The sequence below is a fragment of the Pecten maximus genome, chromosome 3 (assembly GCF_902652985.1).
Source record: "Pecten maximus chromosome 3, xPecMax1.1, whole genome shotgun sequence".
Classification (NCBI taxonomy): domain Eukaryota; kingdom Metazoa; phylum Mollusca; class Bivalvia; order Pectinida; family Pectinidae; genus Pecten; species Pecten maximus.
The window spans coordinates 52,002,941-52,023,264 of NC_047017.1; the positions used below are offsets into that span (position 1 = coordinate 52,002,941).

Consider the following 20,324-nt stretch of genomic DNA (forward strand, 5'->3'; position numbering starts at 1 on the left):
TGTAACAATTCCTGATAGAGACTATACTATAACAACACCTAATAGAGACTATACTGTAACAATTCCTGATAGAGACTATACTGTAACAATACCTGATAGAGACTATACTGTAACAATTCCTGATAGAGACTATACTGTAACAATTCCTGATAGAGACTATACTGTAACAATACCTGATAGAGACTATACTGTAACAATTCCTGATAGAGACTATACTTTAACAATTCCTGATAGAGACTATACTGTAACAATTCCTGATAGAGACTATACTTTAGCAATTCCTGATAGAGACTATACTTTAACAATTCCTGATAAAGACTATACAGTAACAATCCCTGATAGAGACTATACTGTAACAATTCCTGATAGAGACTATACTGTAACAATTCCTGATAGAGACTATACTATAACAATTCCTGATAGAGACTATACAGTAACAATACCTGATAGAGACTATACTATAACAATTCCTCATAGAGACTATACTGTAACAATTCCTCATAGAGACTATACTGTAACAATTCCTCATAGAGACTATACTGTAACAATTCCTGATAGAGACTATACTGTAACAATTCCTGATAGAGACTATACTATAACAATTCCTGATAGAGACTATACTGTAACAATCCCTGATAGAGACTATACAGTAATAATTCCTGATATAGACTATACAGTAACAATTCCTGATAGAGACTATACAGTAACAATACCTGATAGAGACTATACAGTAACAATACCTGATAGAGACTATACTGTAACAATTCCTGATAGAGACTATACTGTAACAATTCCTGATAGAGACTATACCGTAACAATTCCTGATAGAGACTAGACTGTAACAATTCCTGATAGAGACTATACTGTAACAATACCTGATAGAGACTATACCGTAACAATTCCTGATAGAGACTATACTGTAACAATACCTCATAGAGACTATACTATAACAATACCTGATAGAGACTATACTGTAACAATTCCTGATAGAGACTATACCATAACAATCCCTGATAGAGACTATACTGTAACAATTCCTGATAGAGACTATACTGTAACAATTCCTGATAGAGACTATACTGTAACAATACCTGATAGAGACTATAAAGTAAAAATTCCTGATAGAGACTATACTTTAACAATTCCTGATAGAGACTATACTGTAACAATTCCTGATAGAGACTATACTATAACAATTCCTGATAGAGACTATACAGTAACAATACCTGATAGAGACTATACTATAACAATTCCTCATAGAGACTATACTGTAACAATTCCTGATAGAGACTATACTGTAACAATTCCTGATAGAGACTATACTGTAACAATTCCTGATAGAGACTATACTGTAACAATTCCTGATAGAGACTATACAGTAACAATTCCTGATAGAGACTATACTGTAACAATACCTGATAGAGACTATACTGTAACAATACCTGATAGAGACTATACTATAACAATACCTGATAGAGACTATACCATAACAATTCCTGATAGAGACTATACTGTAACAATACCTGATAGAGACTATTATTTAGCAATTCCTGATAGAGACTATACTGTAACAATACCTGATAGAGACTATACTATAACAATTCCTGATAGAGACTATACTTTAACAATTCCTGATAGAGACTATACTGTAACAATACCTGATAGAGACTATACCGTAACAATTGCTGATAGAGACTATACTTTAACAATTCCTGATAGAGACTATACTGTAACAATCCCTGATAGAGACCATACCATAACAATTCCTGATAGAGACTATACTTTAACAATTCCTGACAGAGACTATACTGTAACAATTCCTGATAGAGACTACAGTAACAATTCCTGATATAGACTATACTGTAACAATTCCTGATAGAGACTATACTATAACAATTCCTGATAGAGACTATACTGTAACAATTCCTGATAGAGACTATACTATAACAATTCCTGATAGAGACTATACTGTAACAATTCCTGATAGAGACTATACAGTAACAATTCCTGATAGAGACTATACAGTAACAATTCCTGATAGAGACTATACAGTAACAATTCCTGATAGAGACTATACTTTAACAATTCCTGATAGAGACTATACCATAACAATCCCTGATAGAGACTATACTGTAACAATTCCTGATAGAGACTATACTGTAACAATTCCTGATAGAGACTATACTGTAACAATTCCTGATAGAGACTATACTGTAACAATTCCTGATAGAGACTATACAGTAACAATTCCTGATAGAGACTATACTATAACAATTCCTGATAGAGACTATACCATAACAATCCCTGATAGAGACTATACTGTAACAATTCCTGATAGAGACTATACTGTAACAATTCCTGATAGAGACTATACTGTAACAATTCCTGATAGAGACTATACAGTAACAATTCCTGATAGAGACTATACTATAACAATTCCTGATAGAAACTATACTGTAACAATTCCTGATAGAGACTATACTATAACAATTCCTGATAGAGACTATACAGTAACAATTCCTGATAGAGACTATACAGTTACAATTCCTGATAGAGACTATACTGTAACAATTCCTGATAGAGACTATACTGTAACAATTCCTGATAGAGACTATACTATAACAACACCTAATAGAGACTATACTGTAACAATTCCTGATAGAGACTATACTGTAACAATACCTGATAGAGACTATACTGTAACAATTCCTGATAGAGACTATACTGTAACAATTCCTGATAGAGACTATACTGTAACAATACCTGATAGAGACTATACTGTAACAATTCCTGATAGAGACTATACTTTAACAATTCCTGATAGAGACTATACTGTAACAATTCCTGATAGAGACTATACTTTAGCAATTCCTGATAGAGACTATACTTTAACAATTCCTGATAAAGACTATACAGTAACAATCCCTGATAGAGACTATACTGTAACAATTCCTGATAGAGACTATACTGTAACAATTCCTGATAGAGACTATACTATAACAATTCCTGATAGAGACTATACAGTAACAATACCTGATAGAGACTATACTATAACAATTCCTCATAGAGACTATACTGTAACAATTCCTCATAGAGACTATACTGTAACAATTCCTCATAGAGACTATACTGTAACAATTCCTGATAGAGACTATACTGTAACAATTCCTGATAGAGACTATACTATAACAATTCCTGATAGAGACTATACAGTAACAATACCTGATAGAGACTATACTATAACAATTCCTCATAGAGACTATACTGTAACAATTCCTGATAGAGACTATACTGTAACAATTCCTGATAGAGACTATACTGTAACAATTCCTGATAGAGACTATACTGTAACAATTCCTGATAGAGACTATACTGTAACAATACCTGATAGAGACTATACTGTAACAATTCCTGATAGAGACTATACTTTAACAATTCCTGATAGAGACTATACTGTAACAATTCCTGATAGAGACTATACTGTAACAATTCCTGATAGAGACTATAATGTAACAATACCTCATAGAGACTATACTATAACAATACCTGATAGAGACTATACTGTAACAATTCCTGATAGAGACTATACTGTAACAATTCCTGATAGAGACTATACTCTATCAATTCTTAATAGAGACTATACTGTAACAATTCCTGATAGAGACTATACTGTAACAATACCTGATAGAGACTATACTGTAACAATACCTGATAGAGACTATGCTATAACAATACCTGATAGAGACTATACCATAACGATTCCTGATAGAGACTATACTGTAACAATACCTGATAGAGACTATTATTTAGCAATTCCTGATAGAGACTATAATGTAACACTTCCTGATATAGACTATACTGTAACAATTCCTGATAAAGACTATACTATAACAATTCCTGATAGAGACTATAATGTAACAATACCTGATAGAGACTATACTATAACAATACCTGATAGAGACTATACTGTAACAATACCTGATAGAGACTATACTGTAATAATCTTTGATAGAGACTATAACTATCCCTGATAGAGACTATACTGTAACTATCCCTGATAGAGAATATAACAATTCCTGATAGACAATATTCTTTTGATGGAGAGCGTTGTTTACATTTTTCAGCTATAGGGAAGCCATCACTAGTAGTTGTATCCAATCAAACTACCAAAAATTCAATTTGTATTGACGATTTGTATTTTCATGGATGGTTTATCCATCCTTGAGTCTGCTAAGGATTTAACAAAATAATCAGTATCTCTTGGAATATAATGTTAGCTTAAAGTTTTTATGTAAACCACCTTATCCCAGCAATATGGCCGTCTCAATTAATATAAGTTGTTCACAATTTATTATCTGTGGTTATTGGGACTTAAAATATAACATTTTTTGCCCTTATTGAGACCCTTCAGTTACATAGCTTTGTGCCCTACCACAATACCACCATGTCTTCAAAATATAGAAACCTATATATGTTGTTTACAGAAATATATGGAGACTATGTGGGATGTGATTCACAGAGCCTTCTGATTCTTGTCTTCAAAACTGATGTTCACAGGAAGTTTCGGACACATTTTATGAAAGTTGTGAATTGAGAGATGTCAATGTCAATGCCTACCTTGTCAAAGGTGTAAAGTTATAAATTAAGAGATGTAAATGTCAATGCCTACCTTGTCAAAGGTGTAAAGTTATAAATTGAGATGTCAATGTCAATGCCTACCTTGTCAAAGGCGTCAAGTTATAAATTGAGAGATGTCAATTCCTACCTTGTCAAAGGTGTAAAGTTATAAATTGAGAGATGTCAATGTCAATGCCTACCTTGTCAAAGGTGTATGGTTATAAACTGAGAGATGTCAATGTCAATGCCTACCTTGTCAAAGGTGTATGGTTATAAACTGAGAGATGTCAATGTCAGTGCCTACCTTGTCAAAGGTGTAAAGTTATAAATTGAGATGTAAATGTCAATGCCTACCTTGTCAAAGGCGTAAAGTTATAAATTGAGAGATGTCAATTCCTACCTTGTCAAAGGTGTAAAGTTATAAATTGAGAGATGTCAATGTCAATGCCTACCTTGTCAAAGGTGTATGGTTATAAACTGAGAGATGTCAATGTCAATGCCTACCTTGTCAAAGGTGTATGGTTATAAACTGAGAGATGTCAATGTCAGTGCCTACCTTGTCAAAGGTGTAAAGTTATAAATTGAGATGTAAATGTCAATGCCTACCTTGTCAAAGGTGTAAAGTTATAAATTGAGAGATGTCAATGCCTACCTTGTCAAAGGTGTAAAGTTATAAATTGAGAGATGTCAATGTCAATGCCTACCTTGTCAAAGGTGTAAAGTTATAAATTAAGATGTCAATGCCTACCTTGTCAAAGGTGTAAAGTTATAAATTGAGAGATGTCAATGTCAATGCCTACCTTGTCAAAGGTGTAAAGTTATAAATTGAGAGATGTAAATGTCATTGCCTACCTTGTCAAAGGTGTAAAGTTATAAATTGAGATGTCAATGCCTACCTTGTCAAAGGCGTATAAAGTTATAAATTGAGAGATGTCAATGTCAATTCCTACCTTGTCAAAGGTGTAAAGTTATAAATTGAGAGATGTAAATGTCAATGCCTACCTTGTCAAAGGTGTAAAGTTATAAATTGAGATGTCAATGCCTACCTTGTCAAAGGTGTAAAGTTATAAATTGAGAGATGTCAATGTCAATGCCTACCTTGTCAAAGGTGTAAAGTTATAAATTGAGAGATGTAAATGTCATTGCCTACCTTGTCAAAGGTGTAAAGTTATAAATTGAGCTGTCAATGCCTACCTTGTCAAAGGCGTATAAAGTTATAAATTGAGAGATGTAAATGTCAAATGCCTACCTTGTCAAAGGTGTAAAGTTATAAATTGAGAGATGTAAATGTCAATGCCTACCTTGTCAAAGGTGTCAAGTTATAAATTGAGAGATGTCAATGTCAATGCCTACCTTGTCAAAGGTGTAAAGTTATAAATTGAGAGATGTAAATGTCAATGCCTACCTTGTCAAAGGCGTATAAAGTTATAAATTGAGAGATGTCAATGTCAATGCCTACCTTGTCAAAGGTGTAAAGTTATAAATTGAGAGATGTAAATGTCAATGCCTACCTTGTCAAAGGTGTAAAGTTATAAATTGAGAGATGTCAATGTGAATGCCTACCTTGTCAAAGGTGTAAAGTTATAAATTGAGAGATGTAAATGTCAATTCCTACCTTGTCAAAGGTGTAAAGTTATAAATTGAGAGATGTCAATGTGAATGCCTACCTTGTCAAAGGTGTATGGTTATAAATTGAGAGATGTAAATGTCAATGCCTACCTTGTCAAAGGTGTAAAGTTATAAATTGAGAGATGTAAATGTCAATTCCTACCTTGTCAAAGGTGTAAAGTTATAAATTAAGAGATGTAAATGTCAATGCCTACCTTGTCAAAGGTGTAAAGTTATAAATTGAGATGTCAATGTCTACCTTGTCAAAGGTGTAAAGTTATAAATTGAGAGATGTCAATTCCTACCTTGTCAAAGGTGTAAAGTTATAAATTGAGAGATGTCAATGTCAATGCCTACCTTGTCAAAGGCGTAAAGTTATAAATTGAGAGATGTCAATTCCTACCTTGTCAAAGGTGTAAAGTTATAAATTGAGAGATGTCAATGTCAATGCCTACCTTGTCAAAGGTGTAAAGTTATAAATTGAGAGATGTTAATGTCAATGCCTACCTTGTCAAAGGTGTAAAGTTATAAATTGAGATATGTAAATGTCAATGCCTACCTTGTCAAAGGTGTAAAGTTATAAATTGAGAGATGTCAATATCAATGCCTACCTTGTCAAAGGTGTAAAGTTATAAATTGAGAGATGTAAATGTCAATGCCTACCTTGTCAAAGGTGTAAAGTTATAAATTGAGAGATGTAAATGTCAATGCCTACCTTGTCAAAGGTGTAAAGTTATAAATTGAGAGATGTAAATGTCAATGCCTACCTTGTCAAAGGTGTAAAGTTATAAATTGAGAGATGTCAATGTGAATGCCTACCTTGTCAAAGGTGTAAAGTTATAAATTAAGAGATGTCAATGTCATTGCCTACCTTGTCAAAGGTGTAAAGTTATAAATTGAGATGTAAATGTCAATGCCTACCTTGTCCAAGGTGTATAAAGTTATAAATTGAGATGTCAATGTCAATGCCTACCTTGTCAAAGGTGTAAAGTTATAAATTGAGAGATGTCAATGTCAATGCCTACCTTGTCAAAGGTGTAAAGTTATAATTTGAGATGTCAATTCCTACCTTGTCAAAGGCGTATAAATTGAGATGTCAATGCCTACCTTGTCAAAGGCGTAGTAGATAAAGAGATCCATGCCCCAGACTAACATTGTTCTGCAGGCATCAATCAAAGTACGATGTACCGCTGTAACAAATAATAAGTGTTTTTTAATAAAAGTTGGGAAATCCCCAAAGAACCAACGACCATTCAGTGTAGTTCAGGAAAAAGTTCGTCTTCTAGGTCTCAGGAGGATACCACATGGTATGCATGGCGCTCTTAAAAAATAGACATATCAAGGTATGAAAGAAGAGCAGCAACTCCAGGTTTGAAAATGATCCTGCCGACATGTTTCAGCCTGCTAGGCTGATAAGTGTTTTTGTTTATAACATTTTTTAACTGTTTGATTCTTAACCTTAAACCTTTCACTATGAGGATATTACCAATCCCAGTATTTAATATTGTAAACTGTCCACATGTTTACCTGTGAGAGACTTGGCAATTTACCTGTGAGAGACTTGGTTATCAGAATACGTCCTCATGTTTACCTGCTAGAGACTTGTTTCCAGAATACGTCCACATGTTTACCTGTGGGAGACTTGGTTATTTACCTGTTACAGACTTGGTTATCAGAATACGTCCACATGTTTACCTGCTAGAGACTTGATTATCAGAATATGTCCACATGTTTACCTGTGGGAGACTTGGTTATAAGAATACGTCCTCATGTTTACCTGTGGGAGACTTGATTATCAGAATATGTCCACATGTTTACCTGTGGGAGACTTGGTTATCAGAATACGTCCACATGTTTACCTGTGGGAGACTTGGTTATCAGAATACGTCCTCATGTTTACCTGTGGGAGGCTTGGTTATAAGAATACGTCCACATGTTTACCTGTGGGAGACTTGGTTATAAGAATACGTCCACATGTTTACCTGTGGGAGACTTGGTTATCAGAATACGTCCACATGTTTACCTGTGGGAGACTTGGTTATCAGAATACGTCCACATGTTTACCTGTGAGAGACTTGGTTACCAGAATACGTTCACATGTTTACCTGTGAGAGACTTGGTTATCAGAATACGTCCACATGTTTACCTGTGAGAGACTTGGTGACAGCAAGACCAAAATAATTGTAGAAGGCAATAGAGAGCAGATATAGAAGACAAAACACAAGTAATTGGGGTTCATTGGCAATCTGGTACAGGGCATCCAGACTGTTCTCGTAGCTGTTGTTTACATCCGACCCCGGGATATAGTACATAGCTGGAAGGACTATCTACAACAACAAAAACAATTGCAGATCAGTTTTCGAAAATGCTCTATAACTTAGTTATATTGACAATAGAACCTTGTATATTGAAGTTGAATGAATCGATTATCACTCTGAGCTTCTTATTTTATCTTTACAAAACTTCTAAACCCTGACAATTCTAACAGTTTGAATTGGACTCAGAGGTATGAAGGTTGTACTGTGTTATCTTTGCTGAACTGTGTGTGGTTGGTATGAAGTTTCAGCACAAAAACCTTAACAGTTCCATTCCTTGAAAGCTCTGTGGAATCAAAACTCTGACACTGTACTCACTGTTGACACCTTAAACTAGTCCTGACACATATTTCAGAGTTCAAAGCTGCAGTCAAGATAAATATACGGAATATACAATAATCTAAATTTGATTCCTCGCGGCCATCTTTGTCTTTGTAGTATCGATCATGACCTGTGTACAGATGAACCATCTTACTCATAAATTGATCATTTACACATGGGATATGACCCCTGACCTTGTGTTTGACCTCACAAATCTATGGGTGATTTCTTATCATAATACTACATCATGTTAAGTTTTACAAAAATGTTCTGTTTCCCATTTACATAATGTATTAACTGTTAAACATGTAAAACCTATCACAGACATAAGGACAAAAGGCCCAACAACTTGAAAAGAAGTTTGAAATGTGAAAAGTTTATGAACAGCGCACGGCAGATAATGACGTGAGGGATGAAGTAAGATTACTATAGATCATGGTGACCCTTCCTACTGACAAGAGGGATGAAGTAAGATTACTATAGGTCATGGTGACCCTTCCTACTGACGTGAGGGATGAAGTAAGATTACTATAGGTCATGGTGACCCTTCAGGTCCTACTGACGTGAGGGATGAAGTAAGATTACTATAGGTCATGGTCACCCTTCCTACTGACGTGAGGGATGAAGTAAGATTACTATAGGTCATGGTGACCCTTCCTACTGACGTGAGGGATGAAGTAAGATCACTATAGGTCATGGTGACCCTTCCTACTGACGTGAGGGATGAAGTAAGATTACTATAGGTCATGGTGACCCTTCCTACTGACGTGAGGGATGAAGTAAGATTACTATAGGTCATGGTGACCCTTCCTACTGACGTGAGGGATGAAGTAAGATTACTATAGGTCGTGGTGACCCTTCAGGTCCTACTGACGTGAGGGATGAAGTAAGATCACTATAGGTCATGGTGACCCTTCAGGTCCTACTGACGTGAGGGATGAAGTAAGATTACTATAGGTCATGGTGACCCTTCAGGTCCTACTGACGTGAGGGATGAAGTAAGATTACTATAGGTCATGGTGACCCTTCCTACTGACGTGAGGGATGAAGTAAGATTACTATAGGTCATGGTGACCCTTCAGGTCCTACTGATGTGAGGGATGAAGTAAGATCACTATAGGTCATGGTGATCCTTCCTACTGACGTGAGGGATGAAGTAAGATTAATATAGGTCATGGTGACCCTTCCTACTGACGTGAGGGATGAAGTAAGATTACTATAGGTCATGGTGACCCTTCAGGTCCTACTGACGTGAGGAATGAAGTAAGATCACTATAGGTCATGGTCACCCTTCAGGTCCCACTGACGTGAGGAATGAAGTAAGATCACTATAGGTCATGGTCACCCTTCCTACTGACGTGAGGGATGAAGTAAGATTACTATAGGTCATGGTGACCCTTCCTACTGACGTGAGGGATGAAGTAAGATTACTATAGGTCATGGTGACCCTTCAGGTCCTACTGACGTGAGGGATGAAGTAAGATTACTATAGGTCATGGTCACCCTTCCTACTGACGTGAGGGATGAAGTAAGATTACTATAGGTCATGGTGACCCTTCAGGTCCTACTGACGTGAGGGATGAAGTAAGATTACTATAGGTCATGGTGACCCTTCAGGTCCTACTGACGTGAGGGATGAAGTAAGATTACTATAGGTCATGGTGACCCTTCCTACTGACATGAGGGATGAAGTAAGATTACTATAGGTCATGGTGACCCTTCCTACTGACGTGAGGGATGAAGTAAGATTACTATAGGTCATGGTGACCCTTCCTACTGACGTGAGGGATGAAGTAAGATTACTATAGGTCATGGTGACCCTTCCTACTGACGTGAGGGATGAAGTAAGATTACTATAGGTCATGGTGACCCTTCAGGTCCTACTGACGTGAGGGATGAAGTAAGATTACTATAGGTCATGGTGACCCTTCCTACTGACGTGAGGGATGAAGTAAGATTACTATAGGTCATGGTGACCCTTCCTACTGACGTGAGGGATGAAGTAAGATTACTATAGGTCATGGTGACCCTTCCTACTGACGTGAGGGATGAAGTAAGATTACTATAGGTCATGGTGACCCTAGTCCTACTGACGTGAGGGATGAAGTAAGATTACTATAGGTCATGGTGACCCTTCAGGTCCTACTGACGTGAGGGATGAAGTAAGATTACTATAGGTCATGGTGACCCTTCCTACTGACGTGAGGGATGAAGTAAGATTACTATAGGTCATGGTGACCCTTCCTACTGACGTGAGGGATGAAGTAAGATTACTATAGGTCATGGTGACCCTTCAGGTCCTACTGACGTGAGGGATGAAGTAAGATTACTATAGGTCATGGTGACCCTTCCTACTGACGTGAGGGATGAAGTAAGATTACTATAGGTCATGGTGACCCTTCCTACTGACGTGAGGATGAAGTAAGATTACTATAGGTCATGGTGACCCTTCCTACTGACGTGAGGGATGAAGTAAGATTACTATAGGTCATGGTGACCCTTCCTACTGACGTGAGGGATGAATTAAGATTACTATAGGTCATGGTGACCCTTCAGGTCCTACTGACGTGAGGGATGAAGTAAGATTACTATAGGTCATGGTGACCCTTCCTACTGACGTGAGGGATGAAGTAAGATTACTATAGGTCATGGTGACCCTTCCTACTGACGTGAGGGATGAAGTAAGATTACTATAGGTCATGGTCACCCTTCAGGTCCTACTGACGTGAGGGATGAAGTAAGATCACTATAGGTCATGGTGACCCTTCCTACTGACGTGAGGGATGAAGTAAGATTACTATAGGTCATGGTGACCCTTCCTACTGACGTGAGGGATGAAGTAAGATTACTATAGGTCATGGTGACCTTCGGTCCTACTGACGTGAGGGATGAAGTAAGATTACTATAGGTCATGGTGACCCTTCCTACTGACGTGAGGATGAAGTAAGATTACTATAGGTCATGGTGACCCTTCCTACTGACGTGAGGGATGAAGTAAGATTACTATAGGTCATGGTGACCCTTCAGGTCCTACTGACGTGAGGGATGAAGTAAGATTACTATAGGTCATGGTGACCCTTCCTACTGACGTGAGGATGAAGTAAGATTACTATAGGTCATGGTGACCCTTCCCTACTGACGTGAGGGATGAAGTAAGATTACTATAGGTCATGGTGACCCTCAGGTCCTACTGACGTGAGGGATGAAGTAAGATTACTATAGGTCAATGGTGACCCTTCAGGTCCTACTGACGTGAGGGATGAAGTAAGATTACTATAGGTCATGGTGACCCTTCCTACTGACGTGAGGGATGAAGTAAGATACTATAGGTCATGGTGACCCTTCCTACTGACGTGAGGGATGAAGTAAGATTACTATAGGTCATGGTGACCCTTCCTACTGACGTGAGGGATGAAGTAAGATTACTATAGGTCGTGGTGACCCTTCCTACTGACGTGAGGGATGAAGTAAGATCACTATAGGTCATGGTGACCCTTCCTACTGACGTGAGGGATGAAGTAAGATTACTATAGGTCATGGTGACCCTCCCTACTAATGTGTCAAACCTACCACAGACATAAAGATCACACCATAGCTTCCCTCCAGTCCAACAACCTACAAAGGAAAATTGTATTTTATAAATTCCAGTACCTATGTACGTATCGTATTGTACTACAATTAACTTTCATTCAACCTTCAAAATAACACTAAATATCTTGATTAAAATATGGCATGTATTCCTTGTTTTCAACACAACTTTTAATATGACTAAATTTTTCAAAATCTTTTAACTAAATGGCATAACAAATATGAAATGTTTTTGCTTATATATTCACCATTTACAGTATTGACAGGTAAGAGATTCTTGAGTAGCTGTGACACATATGAACCCTTCTTTCATACATTAATCATTTTTATAAAAAAGTCGAATTCCAACAAAAAAAAACAACCAAAATCACATCTGATAACAAACGATCAGCATACACAAGCAAAAAATGAAGTGAAAATAATTCAGTACCTGGTATAATTTGTTAATAACAAAATAAAGATTGACACCTGTAACCCTGTACTTGAGTTATTGATGTACCTGGTAAAGATTGACACCTGTAACCCTGTACTTGAGTTATTGATGTACCTGGTAAAGATTGACACCTGTAACACTGTACTTGAGTTATTGATGTACCTGGTAAAGATTGACACCTGTAACCCTGTACTTGAGGTGTTGATGTACCTGGTAAAGATTGACACCTGTAACCCTGTACTTGAGGTGTTGATGTACCTGGTAAAGATTGACACCTGTAACCCTGTACTTGAGGTGTTGATGTACCTGGTAAAGATTGACACCTGTAACCCTGTACTTGAGGTGTTGATGTACCTGGTAAAGATTGACACCTGTAACCCAGTACTTGAGGTGTTGATGTACCTGGTAAAGATTGACACCTGTAACCCTGTACTTGAGGTGTTGATGTACCTGGTAAAGATTGACACCTGTAACCCTGTACTTGAGGTGTTGATGTACCTGGTAAAGATTGACACCTGTAACCCTGTACATGAGGTGTTGATGTAACAGGTAAAGATTGACACCTGTAACCCTGTACTTGCCTGAAGTGGATGAAGACTCCTTTTCTTGAGAAATATTTCCTCTACAATCATCTGAGAAGCACTAACAAGCTGACTGGAAACAATCAGAATTATACCTGGAAAAGTAATTTAAATGAATTGGAATGTTCAGGTATAATATCCAACCAGGCTAGGATACATATGTCATAACCAAAGTTACATATCCTAACAACCAAGGTTACATATCCTAACAACCAAGGTTACATATCCTAACAGTCAAGGTAACATATCCTAACAACCAAGGTTATAAATCCTAACAACCAAGGTTACATTTCCTAACAACCAAGGTTACATATCCTTTACAACCAAGGTTACATATCCTAACAACCAAGGTTACATATCCTAACAACCAAGGTTATAAATCCTAACAACCAAGGTTACATATCCTAACAAGCCAGGTAACATATCCTAACAAGCCAGGTTACATATCCTAACAACCAAGGTTACATATCCTAACAACCAAAGTTACATATCCTAACAACAAAGGTTACATATCCTAACAATCAAGGTTACATATCCTAACAGGCCAGGTTACATATCCTAACAACCAAGGTTACATATCCTAACAACCAAGGTTACATATCCTAACAATCAAGGTTACATATCCTAACAACCAAGGTTACATATCCTAACAACCAAGGTTACATATCCTTAACAATCAAGGTTACATATTCTAACAGTCAAGGTTACATATCCTAACAATCAAGGTTACATATCCTAACAATCAAGGTTACATATCATAACAACCATGGTTACATATCCTAACAGTCAAGGTTACATATCATAACAATCAAGGTTACATATCCTAACAATCAAGGTTACATATATCCTAGGTTACATATCCTAACAACCAAGGTTACATATCCTAACAGGTCAGGTGACATATCCTAACAAGCCAGGTAACATATCCTAACAACCAAGGTTACATATCCTAACAACCAAGGTTACATATCATAACAACCATGGTTACATATCCTAACAACCAAGGTTACATATTCTAACAGTCAAGGTTACATATCCTAACAATCAAGGTTACATATCCTAACAATCAAGGTTACATATCATAACAACCATGGTTACATATCCTAACAGTCAAGGTTACATATCCTAACAGGTCAGGTTACATATATCCTAATAACCAAGGTTACATATCCTAACAACCAAGGTTACATATCCTAACAACCAAGGTTACATATCCTAACAACCAAGGTTACATATCCTAACAACCAAGGTTACATATCCTAACAACCAAGGTTACATATCCTAACAGTCAAGGTAACATATCCTAACAACCAAGGTTATAAATCCTAACAACCAAGGTTACATTTCCTAACAACCAAGGTTACATATCCTTTACAACCAAGGTTACATATCCTAACAACCAAGGTTACATATCCTAACAACCAAGGTTATAAATCCTAACAACCAAGGTTACATATCCTAACAAGCCAGGTAACATATCCTAACAAGCCAGGTTACATATCCTAACAACCAAGGTTACATATCCTAACAACCAAAGTTACATATCCTAACAACAAAGGTTACATATCCTAACAATCAAGGTTACATATCCTAACAGGCCAGGTTACATATCCTAACAACCAAGGTTACATATCCTAACAACCAAGGTTACATATCCTAACAATCAAGGTTACATATCCTAACAACCAAGGTTACATATCCTAACAACCAAGGTTACATATCCTTAACAATCAAGGTTACATATTCTAACAGTCAAGGTTACATATCCTAACAATCAAGGTTACATATCCTAACAATCAAGGTTACATATCATAACAACCATGGTTACATATCCTAACAGTCAAGGTTACATATCATAACAATCAAGGTTACATATCCTAACAATCAAGGTTACATATATCCTAGGTTACATATCCTAACAACCAAGGTTACATATCCTAACAGGTCAGGTGACATATCCTAACAAGCCAGGTAACATATCCTAACAACCAAGGTTACATATCCTAACAACCAAGGTTACATATCATAACAACCATGATTACATATCCTAACAACCAAGGTTACATATTCTAACAGTCAAGGTTACATATCCTAACAATCAAGGTTACATATCCTAACAATCAAGGTTACATATCATAACAACCATGGTTACATATCCTAACAGTCAAGGTTACATATCCTAACAGGTCAGGTTACATATATCCTAATAACCAAGGTTACATATCCTAACAACCAAGGTTACATATCCTAACAACCAAGGTTACATATCCTAACAACCAAGGTTACATATCCTAACATGCCAGGTTACATATCCTAACAAGCCAGGTAACATATCCTAACAACCAAGGTTACATATTCTAACAGTCAAGGTTACATATCCTAACAATCAAGGTTACATATCCTAACAGTCAAGGTTACATATCATAACAACCAAGGTTACATATCCTAACAACCAGGGTTACATATCCTAACAACCAAGGTTACATATCCTAACAATCAAGGTTACATATCCTAACAACCAAGGTTACATATCCTAACAACCAGGGTTACATATCCTAACAACCAAGGTTACATATCCTAACAACCAGGGTTACATATCCTAACAACCAGGGTTACATATCCTAACAGTCAAGTTTACATATCCTAACAACCAAGGTTACATATCCTAACAGTCAAGGTTACATAACCTAACAATGAAGGTTACATATCCTAACAACCAAGGTTACATATCCTAACAGTCAAGGTTACATATCCTAACAGTCAAGGTTACATATCCTAACAACCAAGGTTACATATCCTAACAGGTCAGGTTACATATCCTAACAATGAAGGTTACATATCCTAACAGTCAAGGTTACATATCCTAACAGTCAAGGTTACATATCCTAACAATGAAGGTTACATATCCTAACAGTCAAGGTTACATATCCTAACAATGAAGGTTACATATCCTAACAGGTCAGGTTACATATCCTAACAGTCAAGGTTACATATCCTAACAACCAAGGTTACATATCCTAACAGGTCAGGTTACATATCCTAACAGTCAAGGTTACATATCCTAACAACCAAGGTTACATATCCTAACAACCAAGGTTACATATCCTAACAATCAAGGTTACATATCCTAACAATCAAGGTTACATATCCTAACAGTCAAGTTTACATATCCTAACAATCAAGGTTACATATCCTAATAACCATGGTTACATATCCTAACAGGTCAGTTTACCTATCCTAACAACCAAGGTTACATATCCTAACAGGTCAGGTGACATATCCTAACAAGCCAGGTAACATATCCTAACAACCAAGGTTACATATCCTAACAAGCCAGGTAACATATCCTAACAACCAAGGTTACATATCCTAACAATCAAGGTTACATATCATAACAACCATGGTTACATATCCTAACAACCAAGGTTACATATCCTAACAACCAAGGTTACATATCCTAACAAGCCAGGTAACATATCCTAACAGTCAAGGTTACATATCCTAACAGGTCAGGTTACATATATCCTAACAACCAAGGTTACATATCCTAACAACCAAGGTTACATATCCTAACAACCAAGGTTACATATCCTAACAACCAAGGTTACATATCCTAACAACCAAGGTTACATATTCTAACAACCAAGGTTACATATCCTAACACGCCAGGTTACATATTCTAACAACCAAGGTTACATATCCTAACAACCAAGGTTACATATTCTAACAGTCAAGGTTACATATCCTAACAATCAAGGTTACATATCCTAACAACCAAGGTTACATATCCTAACAATCCAGGTTACATATCCTAACAGGTTAAGTTACATATCCTAACAGGTCAGGTTACATATCCTAACAGTCAAGGTTACATATCCTAACAACCAAGGTTACATATCCTAACAAGCCAGGTTACATATCCTTACAGACCAGTTGACATATCCTAACATAATATAGTTAATACAACAGATCTTCTATAAAATACACATACAAGTATACATGTGTGTTGCTGAAGTAGCAGATGTCCCCTTCCAGCCTACTAGCTATTACACTGTAAGTTCAGAGGGTCATATCTCTTAAAGCAAAAACAATGACCTGAAACTCAAAAATGATCTGTAGCATTTTGTTACAGAGCAATATATTAAAGCTCATCTCCTGTATAGGCATGACAAAAAACATCCCTGTGACAATTATCATATTGGGTAATTAATTGTTTTGTGTAGGAGAACCTGATATTTTTAAGTACATACAGCATGTTATTGTATTCTGTTTGATAACCATTTGACCAATTAACCGGTCAGCAGTCCTTGGACAGAAGATTTCTTGATCACAGAATCTGCCTACCAGACTTCTAATGTATCCTATTTCTAGTATTACCTAGGATTGTGTTTCCTATAAATCCTGTTTCTAGTATTACCTAGGATTGTGTTTCCTTCGGGCCAGGTGAGCTATAAATCCTGTTTCTAGTATAACCTAGGATTGTATTACCTAGGATTGTATTTCCTTCAGGCCAGGTGAGCTATATATCCTATTTCTAGTATTACCTAGGATTGTGTTTCCTTCAGGCCAGGTGAGCTATAAATCCTGTTTCTAGTATTACCTAGGATTGTATTTCCTATAAATCCTGTTTCTAGTATTACCTAGGATTGTATTTCCTATATATCCTGTTTCTAGTATTACCTAGGATTGTGTTTCCTTCAGGCCAGGTGAGCTATAAATCCTGTTTCCAGTATTACCTAGGATTGTATTTCCTTCGGGCCAGGTGAGCTATATATCCTATTTCTAGTATTACCTAGGATTGTATTACCTAGGATTGTGTTTCCTATAAATCCTGTTTCTAGTATTACCTAGGATTGTGTTTCCTTCGGGCCAGGTGAGCTATAAATCCTGTTTCTAGTATTACCTAGGATTGTATTTCCTTTGGGCCAGGTGATCTATGAATCCTGTTTCTAGTATTACCTAGGATTGTATTTCCAGCCTGTTGGTTGCTCCTGTCAGCCTTAAATATACTGGAACAGCCCACAAGCACCAAACCCCCCATGGTGAATAACATCCCCGTCCATTTTATACATCCAAGCTTGCGTTTGAGGAAAATCCTCTGAAATAGATACATTTATGATTGTCAAAACAAAAGTAAAATATGGCCATCGTCTTCCAAGGAACATTTTGGTATCGTACAGAAATTTTGCCATATATATTCATGAATGAGTGAGACTTGATAGTGAGGAACACACATCAGGGAAAGAAGTTAATTTTTGCAGTGAGTGAAGTGGATAATAAATTAACCAAACTTTGCCCTTTCTGAGAAAAAGCTGTAACAATTAATCATAAACTTTATTTGTTGACTTTATGTATATACAAATAGCTGCTGGCGGTGAACAACATGTAACGTACAACTGGTACAGATCACAGAAACTATTCAGTCGTACAGATCACAGAAACTATTCAGTCGTACAGATCACAGAAACTATTCAGTCGTACAGATCACAGAAACTATTCAGTCGTACAGTCACAGAAACTATTCAGTCGTACAGTCACAGAAATTATTCTGTCGTACAGGTCACAAAAATTATTCAGTCGTACAGGTCACAGAAATTATTCAGTCGTACAGATCACAGAAATTATTGAGTCACTATCTGGTAATGTCAACAATAATCTTCCAACTATAGGCAAGTTGTTGCATTACATATGAGGTTATTAAGACAATAAAAATATAGAAGCAGACACTTACTGATAAAATCCCTGCAAATATAATGATTGATCCACGTAACATCTGCCAGACTGATGCATCCACATACACTAGGCCAATACCTGTTATATACATACAATGTATAGTAAATATGTAACCACAGTGACTCTGTGTGCACAGTTTATATATATGGACTATCTGTGGAGTTAGGAATCAGTGTAAAGTCCCTGTGAATAGGACTGTTAAGTTCATAGGGTTATATAACATACGTCATGTTGAAATGTGATGCCAATTCAAATATTTGATTAAAATACAGACATGCTTGTTATCACAGTTTAAGGATACTTTTATGACAAATTTTAAGAGCTAAATATGAAAGTTTAGAAGTGACAAAAATCCTCAGGACTAAAACTCATTTGGACTATACTTATAATGCACATCAATCCTCAGGACTAAAACTCAATTGGACTATACTTATAATGCACATCAATCCTCAGGACTAAAACTCATTTGGACTATACTTATAATGCACATCAATCCTCAGGACTAAAACTCATTTGGACTATACTTATAATGCACATCAACAGACTCGTATTTGGGAATTTGTACCAAATCCTTATGACCAAACCAGCTACATTTGTTAGCCTAGCTATTAGGGCTTTTTCTGGGGGCTTTTTAGGGCCGTTAATGGGCCCCATTCCCAATTAAAATTATTTCATATTTCAACCAAATTCCATTTGCAGTTAACTCCTGAAAAAATCTTTCCCAATTCACAAAGTTTCTTCCCAAAATGGGACAAAAAAGGCCCTTTCCCAAACCAGTGAGGAAAAGCCCTTCCTATAAACTACATTCAGTGCTTAAAGTTTTTTTCTCATAGGCTTTTAGACATTTTTGTCACAAATGTTGTCCTCTACATCTACATGTATTCCTCTTGTCTGAAACGATGGAAGGTACTTGGAATGTTCGACACAGGATTTTAATTAGGCTGTTGATTTTGACTGATACAATTATACATAATTACTAGTAGAAGTGTTAAGATAAGATCACTGTACACCAGTATTATCTATAGAGATATATATACCTGCCAGTGAAGTTCCAATCAGATCACATACAGTTGGGAACGCTACAACCAGCTGTATCAGCCTGTACAAACACATGTAATAATCAGTATA

The 20,324-nt window shown here is 36.6% G+C and overlaps 1 protein-coding gene across 2 annotated transcripts in view; it reads right to left on the bottom strand.

Annotated features, from left to right (window-relative positions):
* Positions 1–20,324, bottom strand: part of LOC117324522 (solute carrier family 35 member F6-like) — a 37,529-nt gene that overhangs the window by 11,659 nt on the left and 5,546 nt on the right. For both annotated transcript variants that reach the window (XR_004532004.1, XM_033880428.1), the window contains exons 5-11: positions 20,234–20,295; positions 19,195–19,274; positions 18,423–18,561; positions 13,464–13,558; positions 12,432–12,476; positions 8,372–8,552; positions 7,333–7,415 (exon numbers count right to left, since the gene is read on the bottom strand). Coding sequence is in view for 1 of the 2 variants with exons in the window: in XM_033880428.1 (XP_033736319.1) it covers positions 7,333–7,415; positions 8,372–8,552; positions 12,432–12,476; positions 13,464–13,558; positions 18,423–18,561; positions 19,195–19,274; positions 20,234–20,295 (685 nt within the window). In the remaining variant the exon portion in view is untranslated. The remainder of the gene's footprint in view (positions 1–7,332; positions 7,416–8,371; positions 8,553–12,431; positions 12,477–13,463; positions 13,559–18,422; positions 18,562–19,194; positions 19,275–20,233; positions 20,296–20,324) is intronic.